Here is a 27,034-nt window from a genome sequence, read left to right as displayed (position 1 = left end):
TCCTGGTCCGAGTGCTACTGTTGTTTTGTTGATGGACAATGATAGAATTATAGTTAGGATTCTCAAAACGATGAATCAGATCTTGAACACTTGGATGGCCAAAAGAAAACACTTTTCCACCAGGAGAGAAAACAATCATTAAAATTTCTGCACCACATAATGTACAAAGTTCACTAGCTTTTTTGAAAAGACCAAAGCTTCTTTTCGAGAAAGTAACCTGAAGGTTGCTCTCGTTTTTCATTTTTTTCATCTCTATTTTCTGACGACCTTTGGTACTTCTCACCATTTTCTCAAAAGTTAGAAGAAACAAAAGACAAATTGATGTTAAAAACTAAACTATGTTCTCTATATTTATACTGGTGTATTACATATAGAAATCCAACACCATAAGTCCATTCCAAGTAAATTTTGTCCTCCGACCCTTATTTTTGTTGAACTTTTAATTTTCCCATATGAGGAATATTTCATAATTATCTCTAATTTTTTTAAAGGATAAAAAATTCATGATATTTTAAATGCAATATCATTATATTAGTTGTTAAATTGCATAACAGTTTGACAAATGTATGTATCAACTCCCCATGAGAGGCACATTAAATTATTATGAGCTGTTTTTAAATACTTATTGGGAAAAAATCTGAAAATTATATCCATTACATTAATTAGAGTCCATTTTATGTTATTTACAGCTAATACAAGTAAACTATATACAGAAGAAAAAAAGTTATCTATTTTTGAGATATTACAATCATCACTAGATAAAATATACAGTTGTACTTTTCATAATAATATAAACAAAATATATGAAGTGAAATTCAAATGATTTTGAGTTATGGGCCCAAATATTTTAATTTGGATTTATATCATTTATTAGAGATTATTTTCATAATGAGGGTGAGTTATGTTTATTGAAATTAACATTTATAAGATATACATAAAATGATTTATACTCAAATATTGTTGATTTATCAATTATCACTATCTTTAAATATTAAAATGTTGGAAGATTACAATAATCATTATTGATTCTCATAAAAAATAAATTATTTTAAATAAAACAAAAGGTACTTAGTTTTTTTTTTTATCAATTATATCATTATTGAAAAATATTTTAATCTTATCACAACGAAAAAATATACATAGAAACATGGTGAACAATTTCACTATTCCAACAACAGATACGTAATTGGACTTATATCAGAAAAATTTACAATCAACTTGCACCATATTTATTTACAACTAGGATATGACCCGCGGTACACCGCGGGTTAATTATTTGATTTTTTTATTTTTATAAATTGATGAATTTATTGTGTATAATATTTTTTGTTGTATACCGCGGGTCACATACGTTGTATCTAAAATAAAAAATTTTAAGTTGTATTTGTTTTGTTTAGTGTTTAAGATTGTATAATTGTATTTTGATTTGTTATTTATAGGATTTCACCTGTGGTATATTGTCTCGTATTAATATTGACCCAAACGCGTCCAACCATATAATCTAAAATGAAATTAAACATCATTTTGTTATTTTTTTAATAACACTTTTATTTAAATATCATATAATTCGAGTTAATTTGAAAGTTGCTTTCAAATAGTTTCCATGTATATTTTTAAATTAGTGTGTGTTTTTGGACCAACCCGTAAAAACAATTTATAATTGTATCTTAAAATACTAATTAGGATTTCACCCGTGATATACTGTCCCATTTTAGATAATTGTAAAAATTAAAGAAAGATCCGAATACTCAATTTCGGGTCTGAATAAAATAACGACATGATTAAATGCTCAATTTGTTCTTAAAAATGTTAATATAGATTACACACATATTTTTATTCATCGATTGACTAATATATGTCCGTTTTAAAAAATTTGAATTGTAACATATGCAGAAAAAAAAACTAAAATTTACTAACTATTTATATATTTTATAATAATTTAAAATAATATAAATATAAGATCAAATAAAAGTGAAATAAGAATCATATATTTATGTTTAAATTAGGTAGAGAGGTTTTAGAAAATTAGTGCAAATTTGTTATATTAGCATTAAATCATCATATTTGATTTCTTTATCTATAAAAATCGTGGAGAATATACCATAAATAAAGCGTTTAAATATAGTAATTAGTTGAGAAAGTATATATATTTTAGATTTTATTAATTATTTTCGTTTTTTAATTTTGCCAAAATTTAAGGAAAGATCCGATTGAAGATTTCCGGATCAAAATTAAACAAATTTGACCCGATTTGGGTATCCAAAAACTGCTGCAAAAATGTATAGTAGATAGACAACGTGCTCTACTTTCGGTTGGGCTCGTGCTGGGTTTCAAATTGGGCTTAGTGCATGGCTTCGGTTTTTGAAACATGTTTATACACCTTCCCAAGTATTGAAACTTCCCTCTACGAGGCCACATGACCTCGGGCTCGGGAGTCACTAACCCTGCAAAGTGCAAATCCTAACCACAAGTCAACACGTGGCAAATACACAAGACATTACTTCCCAACATAACCGCCTCTTTAATTGCCACGTAACGTAAACATCGAATAACCACGTGTCTAACAGTAACCGCTTATCTAGTGAAAGAAAGGGATAATCTATCTCTCTCCTCTATAACTACTATAAACTTCCTCCATGGAGATTGGAACCAAGAAACAAACCACAAACTATATCAAAATCGGAATTTTTTTAAATAAGAATAATGAAGAAAAGCACGGTGATGATGATGATGCTTATGATGGTGCTGATACTGACGTGGCAGAAGCAATGCTATGGATGGGGAACAGAGACAGCAGAGGATATGGTTAGAAACGAAGCAGAGCATGCTAAAAACGCAGCCGAGACCGCTCATGACACAAAGGAAAAAACCGCCTCTTGGGCTGGCTGGGTTTCCGACAAAATTTCCACGTAAGCGTTAACTTTTGTTTAGGCATGATCATACTTTTATTTTGGATCTGTATTACTTTCTTCTAATGGGACCATAATCTCTAATGCTTGATAAATAAATAAATAAAATTGTTAAACGTAGATTTGAGTTTTGATTTACAGAATGTTTGTTTTTAAAAAAAATTGAAATGTATATTAACGCATCACTTGCATTTAAAACTGTTTAGTGATTTAAGAATGTTCATATGATTGATCTAATAGCACTCTTTCTTCTTCTTCTTTTGTTAACAGAGGATTGGGAAGCAAGAAAGATGAGGCAGAAGAAGCGGCTGGATCTGCGAAGAACTACGCTTATGACAAGGCTGGATCCGCCTATGACAATGTGGGTTACGCCAAGGACTTTGCATCAGACAAAGCTGGATCTGTTTACGATAGTGCTCAAAACGCAAAATATTATGCTTATGATAAGGCTGGTGATGCAAAGGACATAGCCTACGATAAGACCGGTCAAGCTAAGGACATGGCTTACGACAAAGCAGGATCGGCCTATGAAAAGGCCGGTCAAGCCAGGGACATGGCCTACGACAAGGCGGGTCAAGCTAAAGATATGGTCTACGACAAGGTGGGATCAGCCTACGACAAGGCGGGTCAAGCCAAAGGTAAGGCCTACGACAAGGTCAGTCAAGCCAAGGACAAAGCCTACGAGAAGGCGGGATCAGCCTCTGCCATGGCCGGTCAAGCGAAAGATATGGCCTACGGCAAGGCCGGTCAAGCTAAGGACATGGCTTACGAAAATGCGGGATCAGCTTATGACATGGCTGATCAAGCCAAGGACATGGCCTACGACAAAGCAGGATCAGCCTCTGAGAAGGCTGGTCAAGCCAAAGACTTTGCCTACGACAAGGCAGCTCATGCAAAAGACGCTGCCTATGACAAAGCAGAGGATGTGATTAAGATGGCTACGGATAAGAGTGGTGAAGCTAAAGATAATGCGTATGGAACATACAAAAGATTCAAAGAAGGGTCTAATAATGCTAAAGACATGGAATCGGATAAAGCTCAGGATGTTAGCGAAACCGCAGGACGAGCGATGGACTACGCAAAAGACAAAGCAACTGATGCATACGAATCGGGGAGCGAAGCAGCGAGAAGATTCGACGAGGCAATGCATAAGGTTGGGGAGAGGTATGGTGCAGCTAAGGATTCTATGTCGGAGAAGACAAAAGAAGCTTATGAGAGTGCAAAGGAGAAGGCTTCTGATGCTGCTGGAGAGTACGGCACATATGTAAGAGACCGTAGTGCTGAGCTTTAGAACCGACGAGGTATACTACGCATTTAGATTTCAAATCTTCGTTTGTAAAATAAATTTCTTATATATATATATGTGTATGTATATGTAAGAATGGTGGAGTTGTTTGTATTTAGTTGCAAAACCAGATTCTGAATTAAAGGCGAGTTAGATCATCCTCTTTTGAGTTTTAGTTTTTTAGTTTTTTAGTTTTTTTTTTTTATTTTTTGGTTAATACGAGACAAATTTGGTAAACTAGACACCTTTTAAAATAATAATTTGAAGAATAAACGCTTTCATAAATAATTGGCATAATAGACACATTTCTCTCTCTTCATCAAATAAAACTCTTTATTAGAGAGGATTTTGTATAATTACTTAATTACCTTTTTTGTTGTTATCTATATATATATATATATTTTTTTCTTTTCATTTAAATCTTTTTAGTTTGTTTTGTTAAAAATTATTCATAAACATTTTTTATCACAATAACATATTAATTTTTTATTTTTTTAATATGAATCTAAAAAATCCAAATTAGCTATTTTATGTGAATTTAATTTTTAATCTTAATTTGACAGTGTACGAAGTGGGATACAAACAACAATCTCTTAGTGGTGTACAAGTACAACTATAAAATACGATGGTGTACGAAAATGACGCAAAAGGTGGTGTACATGATATTGATAGTGGTACATAAAACGATGAGATGGTGTGTCGCGCTATACACCACCTCATGTGCCGTCTACAACACTACATACTTTCACATATTGTACACTAAGTCTACAAAAGAGATAACTATTTTAGTCAATGTACGTGATGGTCTCTATGAGATAGTGTACAAACATTAGTGTACGAGATGATGAAGTGTACGAGCATTAGTGTATTTAATGGTTGAAGAGATATTATATAAATATCGATGTATAGGATAATTTAGTGTACATGTGTTAGTGTACACCACGTCTATAAAAAAAGAGAATCATTTTCGATCGGTGTACGTGATGGTCTATGAGATAGTGTACAAACATTAGTGTACGAGATGATGAGGTGTACGAGCGTTAGTGTATTTGATGGTTTAAGAGATATTGTACAAATATCGGTGTACGGGATGAATTGGTGTACATATGTTAGTGTACGAAACGATACTTAAAAGTGGTCCCAAAATATCTCTTTTTAGACCAGGGTTACTTTGGTCTTAACATACAGTTTTGTCTTTTTCTCTATTACACAAACATTCTATCTCACAAAAAAAATTTGAAAGTGTCTATTTCTCAAATTATTTTTCAAAAGTAACTATTTCCTCAATTACTTTTCAAAAAGTGTCTATTTTACCAACAAACCCTTAATACGATCACGGAAGAAAAAGTTAATTGTTTTGTGCCAAGGCAGTGGTGATAATAGCACTTTCTACAAAAACAACTCGCTTGAAGCAAATTCAGAGAGCGTTATTGTGAAACAGGGAAACAGAGTTTTTGCGTTAATTATTGATTTAATGTTTAAGACATTAACATAAACTACCGAATAATTTAGCTATTACTTAAACTGAGTAATAAATTTTATTTTCCTTTTTAATCAGAGTTAAGTTTCAAACTTTATACTCTCTCTACTAGATTTTAACTCGCGGTACACCGCGGGATGAATTAATTTTAAAGTTAGTATAAAAATATTTTGTAAATTGTATCTCTTTATAACATATTTATTTATATTATAGTTTACAATTGTTATTAAGTAACGGTATACCACGAGTCCACGAGATAATTATTAATAAACTGAGGATTTAACCCGTATTAAAGCGGTATATAAATATTGATTCAAATTCGTCCGCCATATAAATCATTTCCGAAATATAACCCGTTCCGTAATTTCTTAACCCGTCCTATGATTTGTATTAAAAAAAATAAGGATTAAATCCGTATTGAAGCGGCGAATTAACGATATTTTAATCTTTTTATTATTATTGATTCAAAAACCCGTCCCGCCAAACCCATCCCGCCAAAAAACTCATTTATTTTAGAGAGACTCACAAAAATGCCCCTTTTTCAATATCCCTTTTCAAAAATGCCTCTTTTGGCTGTCCATTTTTAAAAATACCCCTTTTTATGTACAAAATGACTAAATTACCCTTCATTTAATAAAAGATATCACAAATATATAAGGAAATATAACAAAATCAGGTCCACAAAATACAAAATATTTTTTGGCGGGAAAAGTGATCCCGCAATTTTTCCCGCCAAAACACTTGTAAAAACTTGTAAAACCTTTAAAATACCTTGTAAAATTTTCCCGTAAAATTTTTTCCCGCCAAAAAAAGTTTTTTGCGGGAAAAGTGATTCCGCAATTTTTTTGGCGTTAAATTTTTGGCGGGAAAAATTTACAAGGTATTTTAAAGATTTTTTACAGGGTATTTATAAGATTTTACAATGTATTTTAAAAGGTTTTACAACGTACTTATAAGATATTATAAGATTTTAAAAGCTATTTTATAAGGTTTTACAAGTTATAAGGTTTTACAAGTTTGTTATAAGGTTTTACGAGTTATAAATACCTTATATAACCTTATAAGTACCTTGTAAAACCTTTTAAAATACATTGTAATACCTTACAAAACACTTGTAAATACTCCGTAAAACCTTTAAAATACCTTGTAAATTTTTCCCGCCAGCAAAATTTCGCCAACAAATTGCGTAATCACTTTTCCCGCAAAAGAAGTTTTTTGGCGGGAAAATTTTTTACGGGAAGATTTTACAAGGTATTTTAAAGGTTTTTACAAGTGTTTTGGCGGGAAAATTGCGGGATCACTTTTCCCGCCAAAAAATATTTTGTATTTTGTGAACCTAATTTTGTTCCAAATAAGGGTAAAATGATCATTAAAAATTAAAAGAGGGCAAACTTAAAAATGGACTCTCAAAGGGGGCATTTTTGAAAAGGGGTATTGAAAAAGGGGCATTTTTAACAATTTCTCTTTATTTTATTAATGTTCTTATTTATGATATGATTTTGAATCATTGTCTAAATATTTTAATCGATGTAGAACGTTGAACACACATTTTCGTCAATTGGATAATATATGTCCGTTTTTAAAATTTCGAATCACAGTATATGCAGAAAAAAAATTGATTTTTTTTTTTACTTTATGCATTATATGATGATTCAAAACAGTTAAAAACAAATCAAACAAAGATGATAGGAGAATCATAATTATAAATCTTAATCAAATCTTCTAAAAATCTAAATTATTAAATATGGAATATCCGGTGTATGAGTTGGGTTAAATATAACCCGACCCAACAAATTTTTTGTGAAGAAATTTTTAAAATGGGTCGGATATCCGATATACCCGAAAGCTTTTTTACCCACCCGTCACAACAGTGCTGCGATTATACTAGTATAGATTTCATAAAAAGTGTCGTTTTAAGGTTTTAATTTTGTTTCACAAAATAATGTCGTTTTATGTTTTCAATGCAGTTTTTAAGACTAATTCTCCTTTTTATCCCTACTATTTCAGTTTATTAATTATAGAGAGAATACTATTATCTAATGTATTAATAAGGGGTAGAAATGAAAATTGTTTAATTTTCTTAATTTGTATGAAAATAGTAGAATGACACTTTTTGTGAAACAGGGAGTATAAGTTTTATGTTATTCAATCAAATAATTTCATAAAGATTAATATTACATATCGTGATCGTAGTAAAGAATCAAAAGACAAATCAAGTAAAGCAACCCAATAATTATACAATCTCGACATAAATGATCCATATACATATCAGGATCAAATAAAACTTAATAGCATTTTAAATTATATTTATTGAAGATATTTATCTTCAGAGTGAATAGATGCAAGAAACTTTTTGAGACGCCTGTTGTAAACACAAGGTCTTTCCAATTGTACCAAATGGCCTGCCTTCTTTATACTCTCTATTGTTGCATTCTCACCTAGTTGTCTGAAAAAATCAATAACGGCAAAAATTAGGACAACAAAAAAAAAAACAACTTTTCAAATGGCAGAAATTATAAAATTTTAATATCTTCAAACTTACTCTTTCATGTCTCTAGCCAATTCGAGATCAAAGATTTGATCACTTTCACCCCATAAGAAATGTATTTTCTGCATACACACATATATAACACATGAAATGTTGTTACATAGAGTCTAAATACTAATAGTTATACGGATGTGGACATTTGTTCATACGTACCCGTGGGAAATGAGGGATTTGCGCTTCCTTGTTGCTGACTACAACAGCCTCTAACAGTTCAGCTCTTTCTTTCCTGTTGTTAAACATTACCTACCAAGTTCACCAGTAAATTAAAACATAATTTAGAACCATACGTTCACATTCATTCAACTAAAAAGACTTGGACTAAATAAATGTGAACTAGTTCTAAATCAATCATTGGTAGACTAAATATTGTTACTAGATAAATACGAGATATAGTTGAGAGTAGTTTAACAAATTTTAGCTAACCTACCATATAATAGTATTTTTTATATAACCTACCATAAATGTAGATTTATCTATAATCTATTTTTCTTCACTTACTTCTAGATAATTTTAGGCAACGAATTAGAATTAACATTTTTTTGGTGGGAACGAATTAGAATTAACATAATGTTAAAGTTCCAATTCATTTTCAATTGAAGAATAGAAAAGCAACATGAAAAATTAACTAATTTAAATTTATGAATGATAGAAAATAACGAAAATAATTATGTATCTTAAAACTGGGTAACCGTAATTAGTTTACAAACATGAATAGAGTTGGTTTATTTTATAAAGAGATTTGCTAAATTTGAAGAGAGTCTTGTTATTTATAACAATGATCAAATAGTATTTTTATAAAAACATTCAGAATCCAATTATTATCCCACAAACAGTACTAGATTTTCATAAAATAACAGAATGAATGAAAGCCTAATTTTTTTGAATAATAATGGATCTGAATGAAATTAGCAAACTCAATCCATAGTTTGTGGAGGCGCCAAGTTAGGAGATTTGACATAGAGAGGCAAATATATTTCGCAAGTTCCACCAAACTCTCACAATCACTCTTTCTTGGAAACGTGATCCATATGGGACACTAAATATAATAATGTGAGGAATTGTTGGAAAAAAAAAAAACAATTATGATTATTACTGCTAAAGAAACTACACAATTATTTTCACTAAAAAAAAATTATGGCTGCTAATGCAATCATTTACTATTACGGAATATCATCTACTATTAATTGTTTTCACGAAAAGAAAAGAAAATAATTGAATTAACTTTGCGTAGTAATAATCACCTCGATGTAGTCTTTGAACAATCGTTTAGGGAACCACATGGGTTTATGCACAGCAATGGTGAAGAGAGCCTTAAGTCCCTTAACCGAAGTCGGTAACAAGAGATCCGTGGAAGAACTAAACCCTAACCGGTTCAAGCTCGCCTCATTAATGGTATCGGTCATCGTGGGAATCGAACCAGACACAACGATTGCTCTAACCATGTCCGGGTAAGCCTCAGCGATCTTGAAAGCCACCATGCCCCCGTAGCTAAACCCTACGGGAACAAACTTATCCACGCCGAGGATACGTAGCCCCTTGACCAAACAGTCGGCTTGAAACGCCGGAGACCGGTCCGAGTTGTCGGAGTAGGATCCACCGAAAAAGAGGAGGTCCGGTATGTAGACCGAGTATTTCTTGGATAATGCACCGACTTGGAACTGCCACGTCACGATTCCTTCGCCGGCGAAACCATGGATTAACAAAACGGCAGGCTTTTTCGGTTTATCGGGTTTAGTTGGTTTTCCGGTACAGGATTTCTTCTTTAGGGTTTCCTTAGGGACCCAAAAGTTTATCTTCGTCCCTGGTTCGATCTCTAAAGTGTAAGGAACGACGCCGGCCATTTTCATCAGACCGTATAACAATGGTTTTTGTACCTCAACAAAGTTCACCATTGTGCAACTTCTTTTTTTTGTCGAGAGATGTTTGAAGAGAAGACCAAATGGGAAGTAACATTATATAAACATTTTTTCCATTCGATCTTTTCAAACGTCACTTGTAGAATTGGCACTTGGATTTGGAATTTGTTAAAATGTTTGGTGTTGGGTTGTTAACCTTTGTTTTTCTGTTTTTTTAATTAATCTCTTGACCAGTAGAAGAACACACTCATTCTAGAAACGAAAAGTGTAGTCAAATGTATACATCCATTAGAATTCCATTTATGATATTAAATGATCACTAAGACCAAAATACTAGATTACCACCATTTGATTAGTTGCTTTTGGTATTGTTTTCGTTTTTCATTGTGCATGGTTTTGAGAAAATGACTTAATTTTCTTTTAAATGAAAGATGACAAAATAGCGTTTGTTGGATCTAATTACGGTTAGGGAGATAACGGGTAGATGACCTACACATCCTACTTATATCCGTATGTTACAGTTTCTTCTTGCGTAGCGGATAAGTAATGTATTTGTTTGTATATGAAGTTCTTGGTAACCTAGAGTTTAATAGGTATAGAATCTGCCAATCTGACTGTGGTCTATATTCCAATTTTCAAAAAATAGTTTAAAGTTTGGAATTTCATTTGACTTTGATGGAATTTAGATTAAATGGGCTTAGGCCCAAAGAAAAATCACAACACATAAATATTATCAGGAGCGCTACAAAAGTACAAATTCTGAAGACATTTAATTATGCGAAAACATTTAATTTTCACTAAAGTATACACCTTTTTTTTTGGCGAAAACATTCTTAAAGTTGTACTAAATTCATCAAATTGAATTTTGGAAGACAAATGTACTAGTTTAGTGACTCTTGAGTCTTACTCTCTCATAAATTAATGACTAACAAAATTCGTTGCTCTCTCTTTCTGTTGTTATAGAGTGTAAAAACACTTAATTAACTTGGATTATGTTTCCAGAAACAATCAAATAAAAACAAACGTATTTTATACGATAAACTAAACACGTTATGAAAAGGCTAAATATTCTTCACATGCAATTGGCAGCAACAGTGTTAAGCAGAGCAGCACACGAAGACCCAATTGATGGTCAAATTTCCAAGACAATTTGGGCATAAAACGACAAACATTCATATTGTCCTCCCTGCAGATATTTGTTGGCTTAATTATTTTCTGTATGTTTCTTATTTGAGAATTCGGTTCAAGTATTTGATTGTTTCAATTTGGATAAAAATCTCACAAAATCAGACGTTTAAGAAACATATTTGTGATTTGTGAAGATAGTGTCTGAATCCCAAAACATTCACATTCTCCGTATAAAAAACCAAAGATGATTTTAAAAAGGAATTAAAGGATTACATTTGTATTCTCTATTGTATGTATAATAATAGCACTGAATCATGGTCAAAGTAGGACACACATCATGAAAAGGTTATAAAGTCATGTATCATTAGTTCATTACCCGAGAGAACATTTTAAAAGTCATGAAAGGAAAACACAAGTAGCTTCATGCGAATTTTAAATTTAAGAAAGAAAAAAAAAACACATACACAGAGACCAAAAAAAGACATTCAATATATATATTTAAAGGCAAGTAAAATAAAGAATTTAACCAAGACTTTTCTCTTTGTTAAAACTTAAAAGGTATCCAAGGCTAAGACTTATGAGGAGACAATCAATGAAATGATCACTCATCACATCGTAAAATCGTGGACAAGGCTGGTCCGGTCCGCGAGGTTAAGCCTCCAAGACAAGAACGGATCGGTCGTGACGTCATGATCAACATCTCTGACGTCATCAACGTATGAGTATTCGTTATTTGCCGGCGAGTAATATGGAATTCTCTGCGTATTATGCTGATGGTGGTGAACCCAGGGCGACGATGAAGCATATTGGTTATTATTGTTATAATAATAATTTGCTCCTGCTTGATGATCAAAAGTTGGAACTCTAGCCGCCGTTGATCCTCCGCCGGAGGTAGAGTTTCCGGCGGTCGATGCACGTCTCTCTTCTTTCTTGAATCGGATTCCACACGCATTACACAATGACTGACCAAATTAAAAATCATATAAAGTTATTATCGATATAATTATAGTTATTATTTTTCCGAGTCTAGTACACTGAGCTTAAAAGTTACAAATTCAAATTTTGATGTTGGGAACATGACTAAACCTTTTTGTTGTTGTATAGAAAAAAATACTGGTCTAACTTCAAGAACTTTTGGGTGATAAAATATTGATGTAAAGGTTACATATTATCTACCTTGGGACCTCTTGGACCGTTTCTCCAAAGAGGAGTAGAAGTGGTGTCGCAGTTGGTGCAACGGCGAGCGAGGAGGTTATGCCCGCCACCTCCACCGCCTTTCTTGGAACCGTTCAAGAAGTCCCAACCTAAGGCGTCGGAGGTATGAGAAGAGAATCTACGTTCATCATCGTCGTTGCAGAGGCGAGTGGAGGGAGTTCCAAGTGAGAGAGTGCAGTCAACAGAAGCATAAGGGGAGGAGTGATGGACGACGTCGTTTTCGGCGGAGAAGAACATTGAGAAACCCATCACTATACGTAGATATATGATCTTGGAAACCCTAGAAAGTTGATATCTATATATATATAGAGAGAGAGAGGGACAAAGAGAAGTATGTGTTGTGTTTGGTGTTTATGAGATGAATAAATTCTAAGGAAACGGTGAAAGAAGAGTCAGCCAAAATCGAAGAAAGAGTCCACGTTGCTGTTGTGAAATGGAGACAAGACGTATTTATAGGGAATTTGGGAACTTGGCAAAAGAGGAAAATTTGGTCCCGGTCTTATGTATGTATAGTTGAATTCATTATTCTTTTGTTCTTTAGATTTACATGTGTTTGCTTGCTCCTTTAGTTTGTCTAAAAAGATGTTGCAGTGAATATTTTAAATATGTGTTGGTTTTTGTTCAGTTCTAAGAGTCTTTTATTGAAGTTGCACCATCTCATTTTATTGGTGATCCACATAATACACGTCTAATTAATTCAAGTTTTAATTTTTTTTACTAAACCATGGTTTTAGTTTTACACAAATTTAATAATAGAAATATATTACATTTTTCATTTCTTAGTTAATTAGTTACAGTTTACTATATTTTGCCATAATGTTAAAAAAAAAGACAGAGCAGGGTTAATTATAACAAAAGGTTTTAACCTAAGAAAATTAATTAACTATACTGCTCCGAATATTTATGCAAATTCACTGCAGAGTGTATACTATTCCACCCCAAGTGACTAGTCTTGTTTAACAATGCTAAGCAAACTACAGTGTTTTGATATGTTTATATATATTATTATTATTTAAATGGATGGTAAAGTAAACAAATGATAAGTACATCTGCAGTTAAAGCAGCAGAGGGAAGGCAGTCAAAAAGAGGCACGTGACTGGCAATGTCACGGTCTTCCAAGGATCTGGTCTCTCTCTGATCACGATCATCTCGAAACCCTCTTTCTCTTTCCGAATCTCTCAGTCTCCTTCTTCCACACGTCATCGCTTGCTTCACCAATTTGACGTGTCATACTCTCATCTATGCATGAGTGTATTGTTATGTTCTAAATTCTAATAGTGTGATAATGTTCACCGCACCACGACGATTTCAGTGGGTCTCTAACGACAGAAGTGAGTTTAGATTGTCGTAGTAATACAGAGAAAATGTTGTATGACGTATAATTTATATTCTTTTAAGCCTTAATCAAAAATGTTGTTTTGTATGGGTTACATAATGCCTTGAATGTTGTTTCAATTGTGGTCAAAGCATGAGAGATCGTAATGGCCAAGATGGGAGCTTTTAAGGAGTTAAGGAATGACACTAGCCAATGTTCAAGCTATAAGTGAAATAAAAAGGAACAAAGACAAATGTGACCCAAGTGAGATACTTTGCAATGATTTTAAAGCAATTACAGTGTGTTCTTTCTTTAGCTTGGTGAGAGATATTCTAGATTTCTATTGATTAGTCAAAGAAGCAAACTCCAACTCAAATTTTAAAATAAAAAGGGAAAAGGGTACAAAGAGAATGAACCCATCAAATTAATGAGTATATACTCTGTAGCTCTATAAGCTCTTGTTTTCTTTGTCCTTTATCTTCTTTCTCTTTTTATCTATTTTCGGATCAAATAACGAAGTTACGTTATCTCCAAGAACAGATCTATGTTTTTTTTTTTTTCTTTCAGCACAAAGTAAGTTTGTATCAAATAATAAATTTTAAATTAGATCGGCCGACCCAATTTTGGATCATTTGTCGGAATGGGTTAGGTCAAAATGTTTTTATACTTTTAACCATCAACAAAGAATAGATAAATTGTACGTTTTATGTTTGTTATTTAAGATTCATTATCTTATTTACGATGTACATTATTTTGACATAAATGTTGTGAAAACACTCATTTTATTACAAACATCAACTGAGTTTTGTTAAAACCTCACTCGCTCAACAATGAAATTGAATTTTAAGAATATCAATACAATAGAGTCCTCACTCTATATCGATTTTGAGAAAAACAGCGCGTTTCATCCACGCGCCCCCAAATCTTCTCCCCCAAAGCGATTTTTCTGTGACAACCCTAAATCTCCGCCGCCCTTGCCTCTCCGGTGTTTGGTTCTGACCGACACTGTGAGAGGGCTCTTGGTTACTTGCTCTCTTCTTCACATGTGTTCTTGAAGGCTCTGGAGGGTCGTTTCTTCTTTGGTTCTCGTGGTGTGTGTTGAAGGTTCTCCGTGCGCGACGGCCGGTTTTCCGGTGACTGGTTTCTCCTGCCCTCTCCCTCCACTGCCTGTAGACGGTGCTGGACATTGGTAGAGGCTCTCATCTTCGGTCCAAGTGTCTCGCTTCTCTTCGGCAGAGCAAGCTTTTGTTTGTAGATCTGCTCTAGATCTCCTTCTTCCTGGTGATTTCCGTTGGTCGAGCGTGCTTCCCTTGGCTTCGTCGTGGTGGCGTCTCTCTTCCTGGCTCGGAGTAATTTTTTCCAAGATCTCTCTTGGTCTAACCACCGCGTTTTGGCTCGTGTCTACCGGGGTCTCGGGTTTCTCTGAGTCGGGAGTTCGCCTTGAGGACAGCTTGCCCCCGCTCGCTTGAAACCTCTGTCCGCTACGTGCGTGTCGATTTTGTGTGTTGGAGTTTGAACTGAGAGGCTTTCTTTAGCGCAGTGTCTGGTTCTCCAGCTTTGGTCAGTGTTCTCCGTTGGCCCGCTGTTGCTTCTGATGCCTCAGCCTCTCTTTTCTGTTTCTCCTCCACATAGGTAATCAAAGTTTGGCTGTTATTGGTTTTTCTAAGGTCGTCTAGTTGTCTTCGTCGAGCTTGATTTTAGGAGAACCATGTCTCTGTTGGCCTACTCTGCTTGGGGACAGTAGCAGAATTTTTAGGAGCATGGTTCTTGTGGCTAGTTAAGCTTTGTCGACGATTTGGATGCTCTTTGCCTCCTTTGTGCAGCTGCAATGGTGTTTTCAAGTTGTGGCGTTAGCTATCGGTGGTAGCTTGTTACCTACTACTTTTCAGATCTCCGTTTGCATTTCGGCTCTTTGGTTTTGTTCAAGACTTGTTCTTTCCTGTGGCTTCTTTTTGACAGTGCTTTTGTTTTGAAGTTAGCTTGCTTTCCGTGCGTTTTTCTTTGTCTTTTGGATTGAGCTTTAGAGGAGCTAGTAGGGCTAAAGACTTCTGATGCAGTGGTGATTTTTCTTATCTTGCTCTGCGCTGCTGACTTCGAGGAGGAACTTGGTTAGAGGGAGCTTGCATCTCTGGTTTTTGGCGTGTGAGGTTCCGTTTCTAGGAAAGCTCATGGATTGAATTGAAGAATCGATCTCACTTGAAGCGGGGAGAGTAAGTGATCGTAGATTTGGAGTGTTCAAACCGTTGACGGCTCGGTCTCGGGTCTCCTGCGAAAGGCTTCTAAAGCTCTTGGTCCGTCACTTTAAGGTTTTCCATTTTAAGCAAAAGCCCTTCTACTTTGCACTTTCATTCGGGAAGGATAGATCAGAACGTAATCGCTTCATCTTTTCCCTTTGCTTCATAGCTTTATTTACGGGGTTGAGAAGATGGACCGAAAACTTGGTTTTAATTAACCGTTTATTATGTTTCCATGTTTTTATTCTTTTTACCATGAATCCATATGCATAGGTTTTCAAATCTATGTTTGTAACCTAAACTTTTTCATTATCTATGAAATATTTACAATTTAGAAAAAAAGAATATCAATACAATAATCTTGTTGTAGGAGGACGTCGTGTGCCGCCAAACACGAATGGACAAAATACGTGAAACCGGAAAGAGTATGATGAATATAAAAAGATTAAAAGAACACCAAGAGACCCAGAGAGACAGGGAACAAAGAGAATCGGATCGGTCTTGAGATTGGTTAATTTTTGGTTCAATTGAGATACGACCACCGCTTTCCCAAAAGATGCCTCTCTCTCTCTCTCTTCTGCTCTTTGCTTCGTAGAACACGAAACCTAGCCCTAACGATTACCCCAAGACACTAGGTGTTCGACTTTGTAATTTCACATTACATGTCATGTCTCCTCACCTCACGTGATTAGGCCTGGACATTCGGTTTCGGTTCGGTTGCATTCAGTTTCGGTTAGTTTGGATATAGTAATATAATAACCATTCAGATATTTTAGGAATTTTGGTTCAGTTTTGTTCGATTTGGATATTTAAATAAATAACTATAACTAACTAAACTTTTATCACATTCGGTTTGGTTCGGGTTTTTACTCAAAATAACCGAAATTTACCGAAACTAACCAAAGCTAACCGAAAAAAATACAAAAAAAAATACAAAAAAATAAAATATTATAAAGAAAAATAAAATTTGATTCAATTTTTTAATAGAGTATTTAACTTTGACAAATATAACAAACAATATTTGCATATTTTGATTATTTAAAGTGTTTGATTGTTTTGATTCTAAAAATAATTAATATTTTGAGTTTATAATTATAATTTTGTATATTATTTTTGGGTATCTTATATGTTTTTGGATATTTCGGTTAACCGTTTGGTTATCGATTCGGTTCGGTTCGGTTTCGGTTAGTTTGAATATGGGATTTTACTAATCATTCGGTTATTTTAAAAATTTCGGTTCGGATTTGGTTCGATTTTTTTCGGTTCGGGTTCGGTCGGTTATTTGGTTAGCGGTTTTTTTTCCATGCCTACACGTGACTTCTAATCTTATTATATAATCTAAGTGGGCCGTTAAAGCCTGATAAAGCCTAATCTAGCCCACGTGTATTGGCCTATATATCATATTGTATTTACATATAGTTTTGTTTTCTCTTCGACCAAGTCCCAATAACACAAAATCTTATATAAACTAACTCGAAAACAGATTTTACAACAAGAATCAAACTGGTTTTGTCAAGACCATCATTTTCAACCAAACAAACAAAAAAAAACAATGAAGAAAACACAACCAAAAAATTTAGCTCCAACTATCTCTCTATAAACAGACAAACAACGAAAGGAGCTTTTTCTTTAATTGCACTTTGGGAGTTTTGTAAAAAGAAAAGATGGTTTAGTGTCTTAAACCTCTTTGTTACAGTAATGATGATGATGACCTCTCATCGTCTTCTTCCATGTGATGTCTTAGAAACAGCTTTCATGCCTTGAGAATCTCTGAAGCAGACAAAGTGAACTAACGTTTTCCCATTGGGATAAACAGCAAAGACGCTTGTCCCGATCTTCTTGTTGCACAATGAGCACATGCTATCGCTTGTTACTTGCGCTACTCCTTTCCTATGTTTGTACAGTTCCTCTTTCACCTATTTTTCACATCAATTTCACATAAGGGTTTCTTTTAATGCGAGCTGCCAATAGTTTATAGTAGCATATGCGGTATCAATAGACTTATTCATACTAAGATTTGATTGAGAAAGGTATGGATTATGCATGTGATTACTTTGGCTTCCAGAAACACAAAAACATACCTGTAAGTTTTCACTCTGTCTCAAACTCTTGATGACTGAAAAGTTCCTGTGTGCTTCACTTGAATTTCTTAGAAGGGGTGCAAGGAACGGAAGTAGGTTCTGTATGAATTGGATAAAGAATAAGTGAGCTTCAATAAGATACTAGTAAGTAGTAATGGGATATTAATAAGTCAGATTCAAAAACATTTACCTGAAGTTTAGTTTCTCTAGGTAAAAGCTTGAGGGCTTGTGCACCGTTGATTCTCTCCCACCTTTGGCTCAACAGATCAAGAACCTCAGAGATCATAACGGTGGAGTCTCCTTCTTCCAAGGGTTCTTCAGCATCAACATCGCTTCTTCCACTGTCAGTGCTGCTACTGAGACCAACTCGCATATCCTCAGCACCTTCTATTGCAACAATTTTCTTGGATCGGCCTCCTTTAGCTTTTGAAGATAAAACAGAGTCCATCATCTTTGTAGTCTCTGAACTTTCGAATGATCCTAGAGCTACAATTCGTTTTGCAAAGTCTTTTGCGCTTTTCTTAGGGTTCAGGTATATTTGTAGCACTGTGAGGTAGATATTGCTTGACGGTTTTCCAGATGGTAGATAAGAAACGGACTCATATATACGATCACAGTAAGCCAGCGCCAGATCAGGTGCATGAAGCTATAAGAAAAACCTCAATGAGTTAAGCCATAAGAAACACTCCATAGAATCCATGGATATCTGAATTCTGAATGATTTCACAATATACTTATCTATACAATGATATACTCATCTACTACACCATGCATTTTCATATCAAAGTGTTTTTTAAGCACAACTAGCCAACATTTATAAGCTTATTTGGCCAAGGAAATCAATGATATTTGTTATACGAGGAGATTATCGATAGGTACCTTATGAACATAGATTGATAAAGCAAGCTCATGTTGATTCATTTTACCCAATATAACTGCACGCTCTTCATAGAGAGCATCACGTGGAAGACGCTTCAACAAAGGCTGTGGACTATATCCGGAGATGCTCTCTAACGCAGACAATAGTTTTTTCCTTTCGGGAGGATGATCCTTCTCATTCCATTTCTGCTGCGCACTCTTTGCAGCATACAAGTCAAGCACTTCTGAAAGGTAGATTTGTACCTGTAATCCAAATTTTTAGTGCCAAAAATATGTAATGTTAACTCAATGAAAATGCTTTCCATAAGTTCTATTTCCTCACCATCTCGTTTTGGAGATTTCCAGAAACTGCGGTTTCATTCATAGCCATCATAAGTTCTAAATATCTACCCTGCATATTTGGAGCATGCTGCTTCAGATACGAATTGACAAGGTCGGCTGAGATATTTCCAGACAAAAACAAGTCGATGGTTTGAGTTGGACAGCTTTCCAGGACAAGCATAGAGTACTCCAAGACAAGCATAGGATCAGTCCTGCAGAGAGGCTGCAGAGAGAAATCCACCAACAGAAAGTTAGCATCTCACAGCTGTTTCTTAGAATTCTCCACTTTAAAATGGGAATATAGACCAAGTTATCTTCAGTCAGTACCAAAATCAAACGTGGTTAACAAATTTGTAGTTTTCTTTTCTATAACAATTTAGAATTTAAAGATAGACTAGAGAAAAGGTTAGCACCGAGAAAACCTGCCTTGAGATATTCAATGATCAACTCAGGACTAAATATCTGTGTAACTTCAGTTTGTGACTGGTCTGATTTGGACTCCTCCGCCAGCTGATTAAGAAGCTTAAGGGCTTCATGGTGCATCGAATTGCTCTTGAATAGTTCTAATAGTGCAGAATAATTTTTACTTTTCATAAGAATCTCCTCACAAATCTTAACGTCACAGTAGTTGACACCCTTTAATAACTCTATAGCAGATCCAGACTGGCCAGTGTGTAGAAGTGCTTGGAGAAGAGCTGTATCAAGGATTGCAGCCATCTCTCTGGCACCTGAATTAAGAGGGATCATACCACGTCCCTGCAGAAAAAAAGATGGTACATCCCCAAGAAAATTACTATCAAACGTAAAAATCAAGGGAAGCTGCTTATATTATCTATGCATCAACTTCCAAGGAATTAGTCAGTCAGTAGCTCCCAAAAGCTTATAAAGTGTTATAATCCAAGACCTAGTCATCAATTAGCTATTGCGGAAGATAAATCATCTGCACCTTGCTGGACTTCTTAGACTTAGATGAATCATATGCCCCATAACTTTTACCAACAGCATCCGAAATGACCTCTTCTGTTCCTTCAGAAGTGGCCTTCTCGATAACAGCTGGCCTCCTCTTCTGCAAGTACTTTATAAGAGCCATCAAAGTGTTGTAACTCATTTTCTTAGATTCAAGGGCTGTATTGTCCTCAGATTCCAAAAAATAGCGAGGAGATGAAGACTCCATATCATCTGAAATGCCGGATGAACCTCTTGACAGAGATGCTTCATCACCAGAAATGTCCACCATCTTATCTGGTTGAGGAATAATAGTTGTTTTAGGAAGAATGATGGATGGATACATGGAAAGTACATGCGTGATATCTACTTGAGATGCGAGGAAGTGTTCCATGGCTTCCTCATAGCTCCCATTCTCAAAAAGATAATGAGCAAATCTGTATCATGATAACGAGACAACAAATATGAACAAAAAGATTCCCATGAACTGCACATTACGATTAAAGTGTAACTAGTAGAAGGAAGAGAAAGGCTTCTAGCTTTACAAACCTTGTATGAATCGAACTCTCTTTCGCAGCTCGTAGGCTTGACTCTTCAGGGGGGAGTACTTTGCATAGAGCTAAGGCTTCCTCAAAGTTTCCCGAAGCTGTTAATTGCACAATCTGCGATGAAACTCAACCTTTTCAAAAGCAGCTAATGCGAGTTACATCAAAGTCTCTATAAAGAATACTGAAATAGTGTCATATTCAACCGATGTAACACATTTTCATATTCATCCACATGAAACTATGAGCAGCAAAAAGAAACATCAAAATTCTCAGGGCTAAAGTGAATACCTGGGCACCAATAGACACAGGGAAGAGAACATAAACAGAGTTATCCAAACCAACAATCACAGCATTGTTGCTCTTGACCAGGCGACGAATGTTTTGAAGAACAATTGTCTGTATTAAAGGATATGGACTTCGGAGCAAGCGAACCTATCAAAACAAAGCCAAAAGGCATAAGCACATAACAGGTATCCAGAAACTAGAAGAAAGCCAAAACTGGAATAACACTAGGCAGGAACTCTATATACCTCAACTCGACGAGGCAACAAGGCTATTGCATAAGGGTTTTGAATGACAATAGACGTTGGGGCCTCTGACCAACAAATTCTCTCTGTTTGAAGGAGCTTCCCATTTTGATCAACAAAAACTCCAATGTTCTCCTACATGTACAAGAAGAAACCAATGAAGACAGGTTTCCAAAACATCCTGACCTCTACGAAGAAATAAAAGTTACAAAATTGGGGTCGAGAAGATGACAGATACAATGAAGAATAAATATCACACACAACAAATGCTACCACAATGTTTGTACAGTATTCATAAGAAAACCGAGCAAATACATTGAATGGGGAAAGAGGAAAACCATAACTACCTTTCCCAAAAGAAGTTCACCAGAAGGTAGAGATATCACGAGAGGAGGAGCAACCCTACCAGAAGGAAACACCTCAGAGAGTGTCCCATTAGCAGTGTTAAGTATCACATACTCCTTTTTAATGCCTAAACAGATGTTTTCTCCACACCAAGAAATCGACTTGACAGTATCAGGAACTCCATAGTCTCTGACCTCTACAAATCCACCTCCTCCTAAACAATACCACCAATCAACAGAAACAACTCTTTGTAAAAAAATCCAACCCAATGTGTAGACTCATGATTCAGAATCAAGTACAAAATCTCAGAGATTTTTACCATCGTGCTTGAAAACACAAACCCTCTTTTGCCTAGAGAAACACAAGAACCCACGCCGATCATCCCACGAATAAGCATTAGCACCTTTAGCTTTAGTAATCACAGCAACAGTCTCCAAATTAGGAAGCCCATGAAACGCAATTGACTCAGAGAGAGACAAAAGCAACTCTCTTGAAGCCAAAACTTCCATCGCCACAATCGGTTTCTTAGAGAATCCAGCCACGGTCGTCTCAAGCACGAAAGTCTCTTGATGCAGCTCCGACGGATCAGAGGCAGAAGATTCCGGTGGAGAGTAAATGCGGAGAGAACCGTCATAGCATCCGGCGAAGAGCTTAGAGCCGTAGGATTCAACAGCATCGATCCTAGCGGGACAATCTTTGAGAAGCTGAAACGAATCATAAGCGTTGTGAACCATATCGTCGAGCTTTGAAAATTTTCTGGGTTCTGGGTTAATCACCAAAGATTCATGGTGTTCAAAAGCCAATTGATGGGTAGGATCATGAACCCTAGTCCAATGATTACAAAGAAACGATTTTTATTAATTAAAAAAAAAGTTTCAATCTTTCAATTTCTGAGCTTTGAATTCATTCACTTGGAAGCAGAAACAGAGATGATTGATTTCTTCACAATCGAACGTGCGTTGATTTAAAAAAAAAAAAAAAAATCGCAAAATTATAAATTTAATGAAATCAGGACAGATGGTCCCGGCGGGGCTCGAACCCGCGACCTTCGGCTCATAAGACCAACGCTCTAACCAACTGAGCTACGGGACCGATTGTGAACATTAAGTTCAATTAATATATTTACTCTGTCTTATTTGATTACTTCGTTAGGAAAAACCAATAAGTCAAGAAGAGCAATAATTTAATAACTAACTTGAATACATAAGAACAAAAAGAGATAATCTCATATTTCAATTAATGAACACAAAACTAGTAGTATTACACATGGTAACAATGTTCTCTCACACATACATAAGCTCTTCTAATTAAAACATTCAAAAGTCTTTGGCTCACTAATAAGAAAAAGAGGCAAAGACTTGAAATTATTAATTTCCAAGTTTACCAGCACATTCTAATGGCTCCTTCTTCTATCAATGAGAATAAACCTTTATTCTTCTTCTCTTCTTGTTTCTCTGTGTATATTATATATTCAACTCTCAGCTAGCGGCTGATGCAATAGGAGTTGCCGGCTCAGGAACAACATCGGATGCAGAGAAACCGTTTGGTTTCGGATAGTGCTTCTCCTCCAATCCCCAGTATTTTGCGGTTTTGAGATCGTCTTCACACATTAGTCTTGAGAAATCCTCATGATCATACTCTAGTGTTGCTTCTCCTCCAAATTCCTTGGGGAGATTCTCAATATCAAAGTGTGATGTCATCAGTTCATCACTTGCTTTGTCTTTTGGGTACACAAATTTCACCTTTTCAGCTGTACATGGGTCCAAGAAGTACTTAGCAGCCTACATGAATAAAAGAGTAGGTATATAGTGAAACTTTTTTAAAGACAATGAAAGAGAGACAATTTTGATGGTTGTGTTGTAGTGATGAATGTTTTTTTGTACCTTGTAGACTGCTTGGAAGATTCTTGGTGGATTGTAGAGAAAGGCGATACCGAGTCTCTCAGGGTAATGATTCTGTAGAATGTGGATGATTTCGCGTGTTGTTTTCATAGGAACATTAGCAGCCATAGACCAACCAGTGAAATCGATGAGCCAAGACATTTGTTCTTGTCCCTTGGGAAGATTTAGGATTGCATTTTCAAGAAGATAGACCAAATGCTTGATATTACCTTCTGATGATGTTGAGTTCTGTTTCATAAGATTAAGTAAGTTATGAGTTTTTAAAACTCAAGAAAAAGTTCCAAAAGGCGAAAAATCGGCTTAGTTACCTGCAATGCGGGTCTCATTATAAGCACGACTCTACCTTGTCGATCATGAAAACTAGCTCTTGAAATTTTTCCAGTCTCACCTTCATGTGCTACTTGATTCTAAAGAGAATCAGAAAAAGATGATTCAAAAAAGTAAGAAAAAACAAAAAAAAAAAACAAGAAGAATAAAATGAAGTACATAATAAACTCAAATTTTACCCAACGGATCTCTTGAGGTTTATAGGTTGATCTCCATTTAAGAGTCTCTTCAATCATTTTCTTAGCTTTTTCCACATTCCAATTACGAGCATCCAAATATCTCCTCAATGAAGCATCAGAGCAGAAAACTAAACTATGTCCCGATAGTGGTCCTATTGCGGATTTCAATTCTCTAACCTGAAACTTGTAGAAGTATCTTTAATACTTTCGAAAGTATATATTAATGTTCTCATATAGTAAAAGAATTAAGAAGATTCTTGTACCTTGTTCTCTTTGTGAGAATCATCCTCGAGTTGGTGAGCATTCCTTCTTCTGAACATGTTTGATTAAACAACAATCTTTAAACTTTGAGGAGACAGCTTCAAAGCCTAGAAACGATCAAATCAGAGTTTTAAGTCCAATTTAAAAAGCAAAACTATCTTTTATATACTAAATCAGATCCAAGATTAAGCAAAAAGGTTTTAATAATCGGCTATCAATAGAAAAACTGATAAACACAAGAAAATCTTACATCTAAAACGGGATCAAGAATTCTATTTGTATTTATTTACTACATGAAGATCTCAAATGAGGTATGAAAATTTTCGTTATCATCCAACTTTGAATCTTCTTCACATCTGATAAATAATTCCCTACAAGATAAATATAACTAGGTGTCTAATCTTCTAGAAAGCATGAAATCGACTTGTCAAAAAACATAAATATGGCTATAAATGATTCTTGTAACAAAGAATTTATTACATTTTGACTTTTTTTAAAGCACACAAAAAAACGAATTTAGCATAAGAATTAAATTCCATGAATGGAATACAAAACAATTCTCCAACATCTCATCCATCAAATTTTTCTTTCTTTTTTTTTTGGTCACCATGAAACTTTTTCAAAATATGATAATGAAACCTAAACATTTCTAAAATATCAGTAAAAATACAATCATCACATAGATAATTAACAAACAAAAAAACGAGAAATTTATGAAGCTCACGGAATTATGATCTTCATAAAGAGAGACTTGTAAACAGAAGGAAGCTAAATCGAAGCAAAACGATATGATCTTTCTTTATTTAAAACAAAAGGAATCAAAATCGAAACGTAAAAAAGAGAATCTCATTCTTACCTAATAATACGGATCTTTCTTTCTTTCGTTCTTTCTTCAGTAGAGATTAAACTGATCACAGAGAGAGAGAGAGAGAAAGAGAGAGGATCAATGAAGTTTGGTAGTCACGCGAGTATCATTCCCACTTCAAAGGGACTTAAAAAGCGAGAAACGTGAAGAAAATGTATTATTATTAACCAATTTATGTGGCATGTAAAATTAAACACTTTAAAGCTGGCCCTATGTATGTTATTGTGAAAGGCCCATTGGTTGAAAATAATAACTATTTTTTTTTTTTTGTATATAAATGAATTTTCAATATTGGCGTTGGACCAAATAAAAATCAGATCTGAAATGATTTTATGACAAGAGGACAAGATCCGAAATTGGTGAAGTAATAATTTGGTGATTTTCCAAAATTCTAACCTTCTCTCACGTTTAACAAACTCTTATCTGTCTTTTTTTTTTATATATATATATATTGCTAATTTATTTGTCTTTATCTATTGTGTCGATCGAGAACAGGCAATTACTATTAGAAAACTTACTGAACTCACTAATTAGCTTCCAAGAATAAAAATGTAACAATTTTTCAAACGTATATATTCATCATTATGTGCAAACCACTCTTTCGTGGTTTAGGACCTTTAGGTAGAATAACAAAAAGAAAGAAGAAAAGTCCATAAAAGACAGCATCAGCTAATATTAAAATAATTAAAATGTAAATGTTTTACTCGATCAATTGATTTTTAAAACATTAAAGATTAGGTTTATAATCGCAATCATGTGCGTATGATTTGGTTTAATCAAATCAAAACGGTCCGTGGATTGACATTGGAACGATTACTAAATGGCATAAAATTAAAATAACACCATGTGACGTGAATCCGACACCAAATCGTTTTTTGATTTGATACTTTTTTATCAACTCTTCTACTAAATAATAATGTTATTGGTCTTCTCTCAAATAGGTATAATACTGAGAATAATGTTATTGTATATTATCCTTTTATTTGTACATTATAAATCGTTGTTGTTGTTACCACATCAATATCTATATATACATTTTCGGAATAGTTTCTTTTTATGAATTATCTTAATTTCATACTAAATTGAAAGAATAATTTTCAATTTTTTTTGTCGTCTAGTTTAATTTCAAAATGTAAACGAAGAACTTGAAACAGAGTTTGTAAACCACATAAAATAAAAAACAGAGCCATACATCTCTAAAACATAAAAATTAAAAAGAAAGAGACGATTGAAGCGGCCATTTAATCGGATAAAGCGTGTTTTATACGACTAACAAAATTACGGTATCGCGGCCATTTAATCGGATTGTTAACCGCTTCAAAAGCAGCTATATAGTCCGACCAAATCTTAACGTTGTCAAAACGCAAGTCACGAAACTCTCTGTGGACCAGCAAATACAAAGAAGTTCTGCCAATAACCTGTTCAGTTCCTCTATAATCTCTAGCCTCCTCCGCCCCGCACATATGCACTTTCTCGTTCATTGCCTTGGTTCAGATCTTCTTGTACCCTGAAAGCATAACAATTTATTTTGTCACTGCAAATATAATACATAATTAATTTACTTTAACAAGCAAAACATGGGATAACTTCAATTATTGTGAACGAGTTAGCCTTGATTTATATCCCAAAGGTGATGAACAGAATCGTTTTCAAAAAAAAAAAAAAGGTGATGAACAGAATTTTGCAATCATCTTTCATTAGTTAGGGCTAATCATAAAAATATGACTTTTATGGCTGTGGCCTGTGGGAGTGAATTATGGTCCTTGCTTAGTTGCTTGTAATCCAAATAACACATCTAGACAGAATATCAATGTATAGTCGCCGTTGCTTTAACGATGCTTCATTCCACCTTCCTTCGTGCCGGTTGCTCAGGTAAAAAGAGACT

At 34.6% G+C, this 27,034-nt stretch overlaps 6 protein-coding genes and 1 non-coding gene across 9 annotated transcripts in view; 1 reads left to right on the top strand and 6 right to left on the bottom strand.

The window, feature by feature from the left end:
* LOC9305101 (agamous-like MADS-box protein AGL62) overlaps nt 1–405 on the bottom strand; it is a 1,388-nt gene extending 983 nt beyond the window's left edge. Inside the window, exon 1 of the mRNA XM_021019900.1 lies at nt 16–405. Within this exon, the coding sequence (XP_020875559.1) occupies nt 16–286 (271 nt within the window). The 5' untranslated portion in view covers nt 287–405. The remainder of the gene's footprint in view (nt 1–15) is intronic.
* A 2,222-nt stretch (nt 406–2,627) lies between these two features.
* LOC9303079 (embryonic protein DC-8) lies at nt 2,628–4,352 on the top strand. The gene is made up of 2 exons (XM_021016737.1): nt 2,628–2,909; nt 3,180–4,352. The coding sequence occupies exons 1-2, from the start codon at nt 2,704–2,706 to the stop codon at nt 4,198–4,200; spliced, it is 1,227 nt and encodes a 408-aa protein (XP_020872396.1). The 5' UTR covers nt 2,628–2,703; the 3' UTR covers nt 4,201–4,352.
* Nucleotides 4,353–7,872: 3,520 nt separating this feature from the next.
* Nucleotides 7,873–10,300, bottom strand: LOC9303078 (monoacylglycerol lipase ABHD6). The gene is made up of 4 exons (XM_002866960.2): nt 9,464–10,300; nt 8,376–8,465; nt 8,217–8,284; nt 7,873–8,120 (listed from the first exon to the last, which is right to left on the bottom strand). The coding sequence occupies exons 1-4, from the start codon at nt 10,112–10,114 to the stop codon at nt 7,982–7,984; spliced, it is 948 nt and encodes a 315-aa protein (XP_002867006.1). The 5' UTR covers nt 10,115–10,300; the 3' UTR covers nt 7,873–7,981.
* Nucleotides 10,301–11,499: 1,199 nt separating this feature from the next.
* On the bottom strand, nt 11,500–13,121 carry LOC9303077 (GATA transcription factor 19). The gene is made up of 2 exons (XM_002866959.2): nt 12,383–13,121; nt 11,500–12,168 (listed from the first exon to the last, which is right to left on the bottom strand). The coding sequence occupies exons 1-2, from the start codon at nt 12,668–12,670 to the stop codon at nt 11,815–11,817; spliced, it is 642 nt and encodes a 213-aa protein (XP_002867005.1). The 5' UTR covers nt 12,671–13,121; the 3' UTR covers nt 11,500–11,814.
* Nucleotides 13,122–17,411: 4,290 nt separating this feature from the next.
* LOC9303075 (vam6/Vps39-like protein) lies at nt 17,412–22,549 on the bottom strand. Its single transcript, XM_021017104.1, has 12 exons — nt 21,936–22,549; nt 21,619–21,830; nt 21,275–21,406; nt 21,033–21,176; nt 20,746–20,858; nt 20,198–20,633; nt 19,678–20,007; nt 19,253–19,474; nt 18,931–19,173; nt 18,242–18,697; nt 18,052–18,150; nt 17,412–17,886 (listed from the first exon to the last, which is right to left on the bottom strand). The coding sequence occupies exons 1-12, from the start codon at nt 22,348–22,350 to the stop codon at nt 17,686–17,688; spliced, it is 3,003 nt and encodes a 1,000-aa protein (XP_020872763.1). The 5' UTR covers nt 22,351–22,549; the 3' UTR covers nt 17,412–17,685.
* An 85-nt stretch (nt 22,550–22,634) lies between these two features.
* On the bottom strand, nt 22,635–22,708 carry TRNAI-UAU. The gene has a single exon. It is a non-coding gene; the product is annotated as a tRNA-Ile (tRNA).
* Nucleotides 22,709–22,827: 119 nt separating this feature from the next.
* On the bottom strand, nt 22,828–25,509 carry LOC9305100 (random slug protein 5). 3 transcript variants are annotated; one of them, XM_021017106.1, is made up of 6 exons: nt 25,141–25,509; nt 24,287–24,391; nt 24,024–24,200; nt 23,826–23,924; nt 23,500–23,745; nt 22,828–23,397 (listed from the first exon to the last, which is right to left on the bottom strand). In XM_021017106.1, the coding sequence occupies exons 2-6, from the start codon at nt 24,341–24,343 to the stop codon at nt 23,095–23,097; spliced, it is 882 nt and encodes a 293-aa protein (XP_020872765.1). In that variant the 5' UTR covers nt 24,344–24,391; nt 25,141–25,509; the 3' UTR covers nt 22,828–23,094. The 3 variants fall into 3 exon arrangements, with proteins under 3 accessions (XP_020872765.1, XP_020872768.1, XP_020872766.1); XM_021017109.1 differs by lacking the exon at nt 25,141–25,509 and adding an exon at nt 25,009–25,074; XM_021017107.1 differs by lacking the exon at nt 25,141–25,509 and adding an exon at nt 24,535–24,731.
* Between the last annotated feature and the right edge of the window lie 1,525 nt (nt 25,510–27,034).

The sequence above is a fragment of the Arabidopsis lyrata genome (assembly GCF_000004255.2).
Source record: "Arabidopsis lyrata subsp. lyrata unplaced genomic scaffold ARALYscaffold_7, whole genome shotgun sequence".
NCBI lineage: Eukaryota > Viridiplantae > Streptophyta > Magnoliopsida > Brassicales > Brassicaceae > Arabidopsis > Arabidopsis lyrata.
This window is presented reverse-complemented; position numbering and strand designations above follow the sequence as displayed.

Excerpts from the sequence above, each read along its gene's own strand:
- LOC9303079 (XM_021016737.1), top strand. The coding sequence starts at position 2,704 with ATGAAGAAAAGCACGGTGATGATGATGATGCTTATGATGGTGCTGATA. Across the intron at positions 2,910-3,179 it reads GTTTCCGACAAAATTTCCAC|AGGATTGGGAAGCAAGAAAG; the intron begins GTAAGCGTTAAC and ends TTTTGTTAACAG.
- LOC9303078 (XM_002866960.2), bottom strand. The coding sequence starts at position 10,114 with ATGGTGAACTTTGTTGAGGTACAAAAACCATTGTTATACGGTCTGATG. Across the intron at positions 8,466-9,463 it reads TGTTCAAAGACTACATCGAG|GTAATGTTTAACAACAGGAA; the intron begins GTGATTATTACT and ends TGAACTTGGTAG. Across the intron at positions 8,121-8,216 it reads TTGGCTAGAGACATGAAAGA|ACAACTAGGTGAGAATGCAA; the intron begins GTAAGTTTGAAG and ends TGATTTTTTCAG.
- LOC9303077 (XM_002866959.2), bottom strand. The coding sequence starts at position 12,670 with ATGGGTTTCTCAATGTTCTTCTCCGCCGAAAACGACGTCGTCCATCAC. Across the intron at positions 12,169-12,382 it reads ACGGTCCAAGAGGTCCCAAG|TCATTGTGTAATGCGTGTGG; the intron begins GTAGATAATATG and ends TAATTTGGTCAG.
- LOC9303075 (XM_021017104.1), bottom strand. The coding sequence starts at position 22,350 with ATGGTTCACAACGCTTATGATTCGTTTCAGCTTCTCAAAGATTGTCCC. Across the intron at positions 20,634-20,745 it reads GAGAGTTCGATTCATACAAG|ATTTGCTCATTATCTTTTTG; the intron begins GTTTGTAAAGCT and ends ATCATGATACAG. Across the intron at positions 19,475-19,677 it reads TGATCATTGAATATCTCAAG|CCTCTCTGCAGGACTGATCC; the intron begins GCAGGTTTTCTC and ends TTCTCTCTGCAG.
- LOC9305100 (XM_021017106.1), bottom strand. The coding sequence starts at position 24,343 with ATGTTCAGAAGAAGGAATGCTCACCAACTCGAGGATGATTCTCACAAA. Across the intron at positions 24,201-24,286 it reads ATTCTCACAAAGAGAACAAG|GTTAGAGAATTGAAATCCGC; the intron begins GTACAAGAATCT and ends TACAAGTTTCAG. Across the intron at positions 23,925-24,023 it reads AACCTCAAGAGATCCGTTGG|AATCAAGTAGCACATGAAGG; the intron begins GTAAAATTTGAG and ends GATTCTCTTTAG.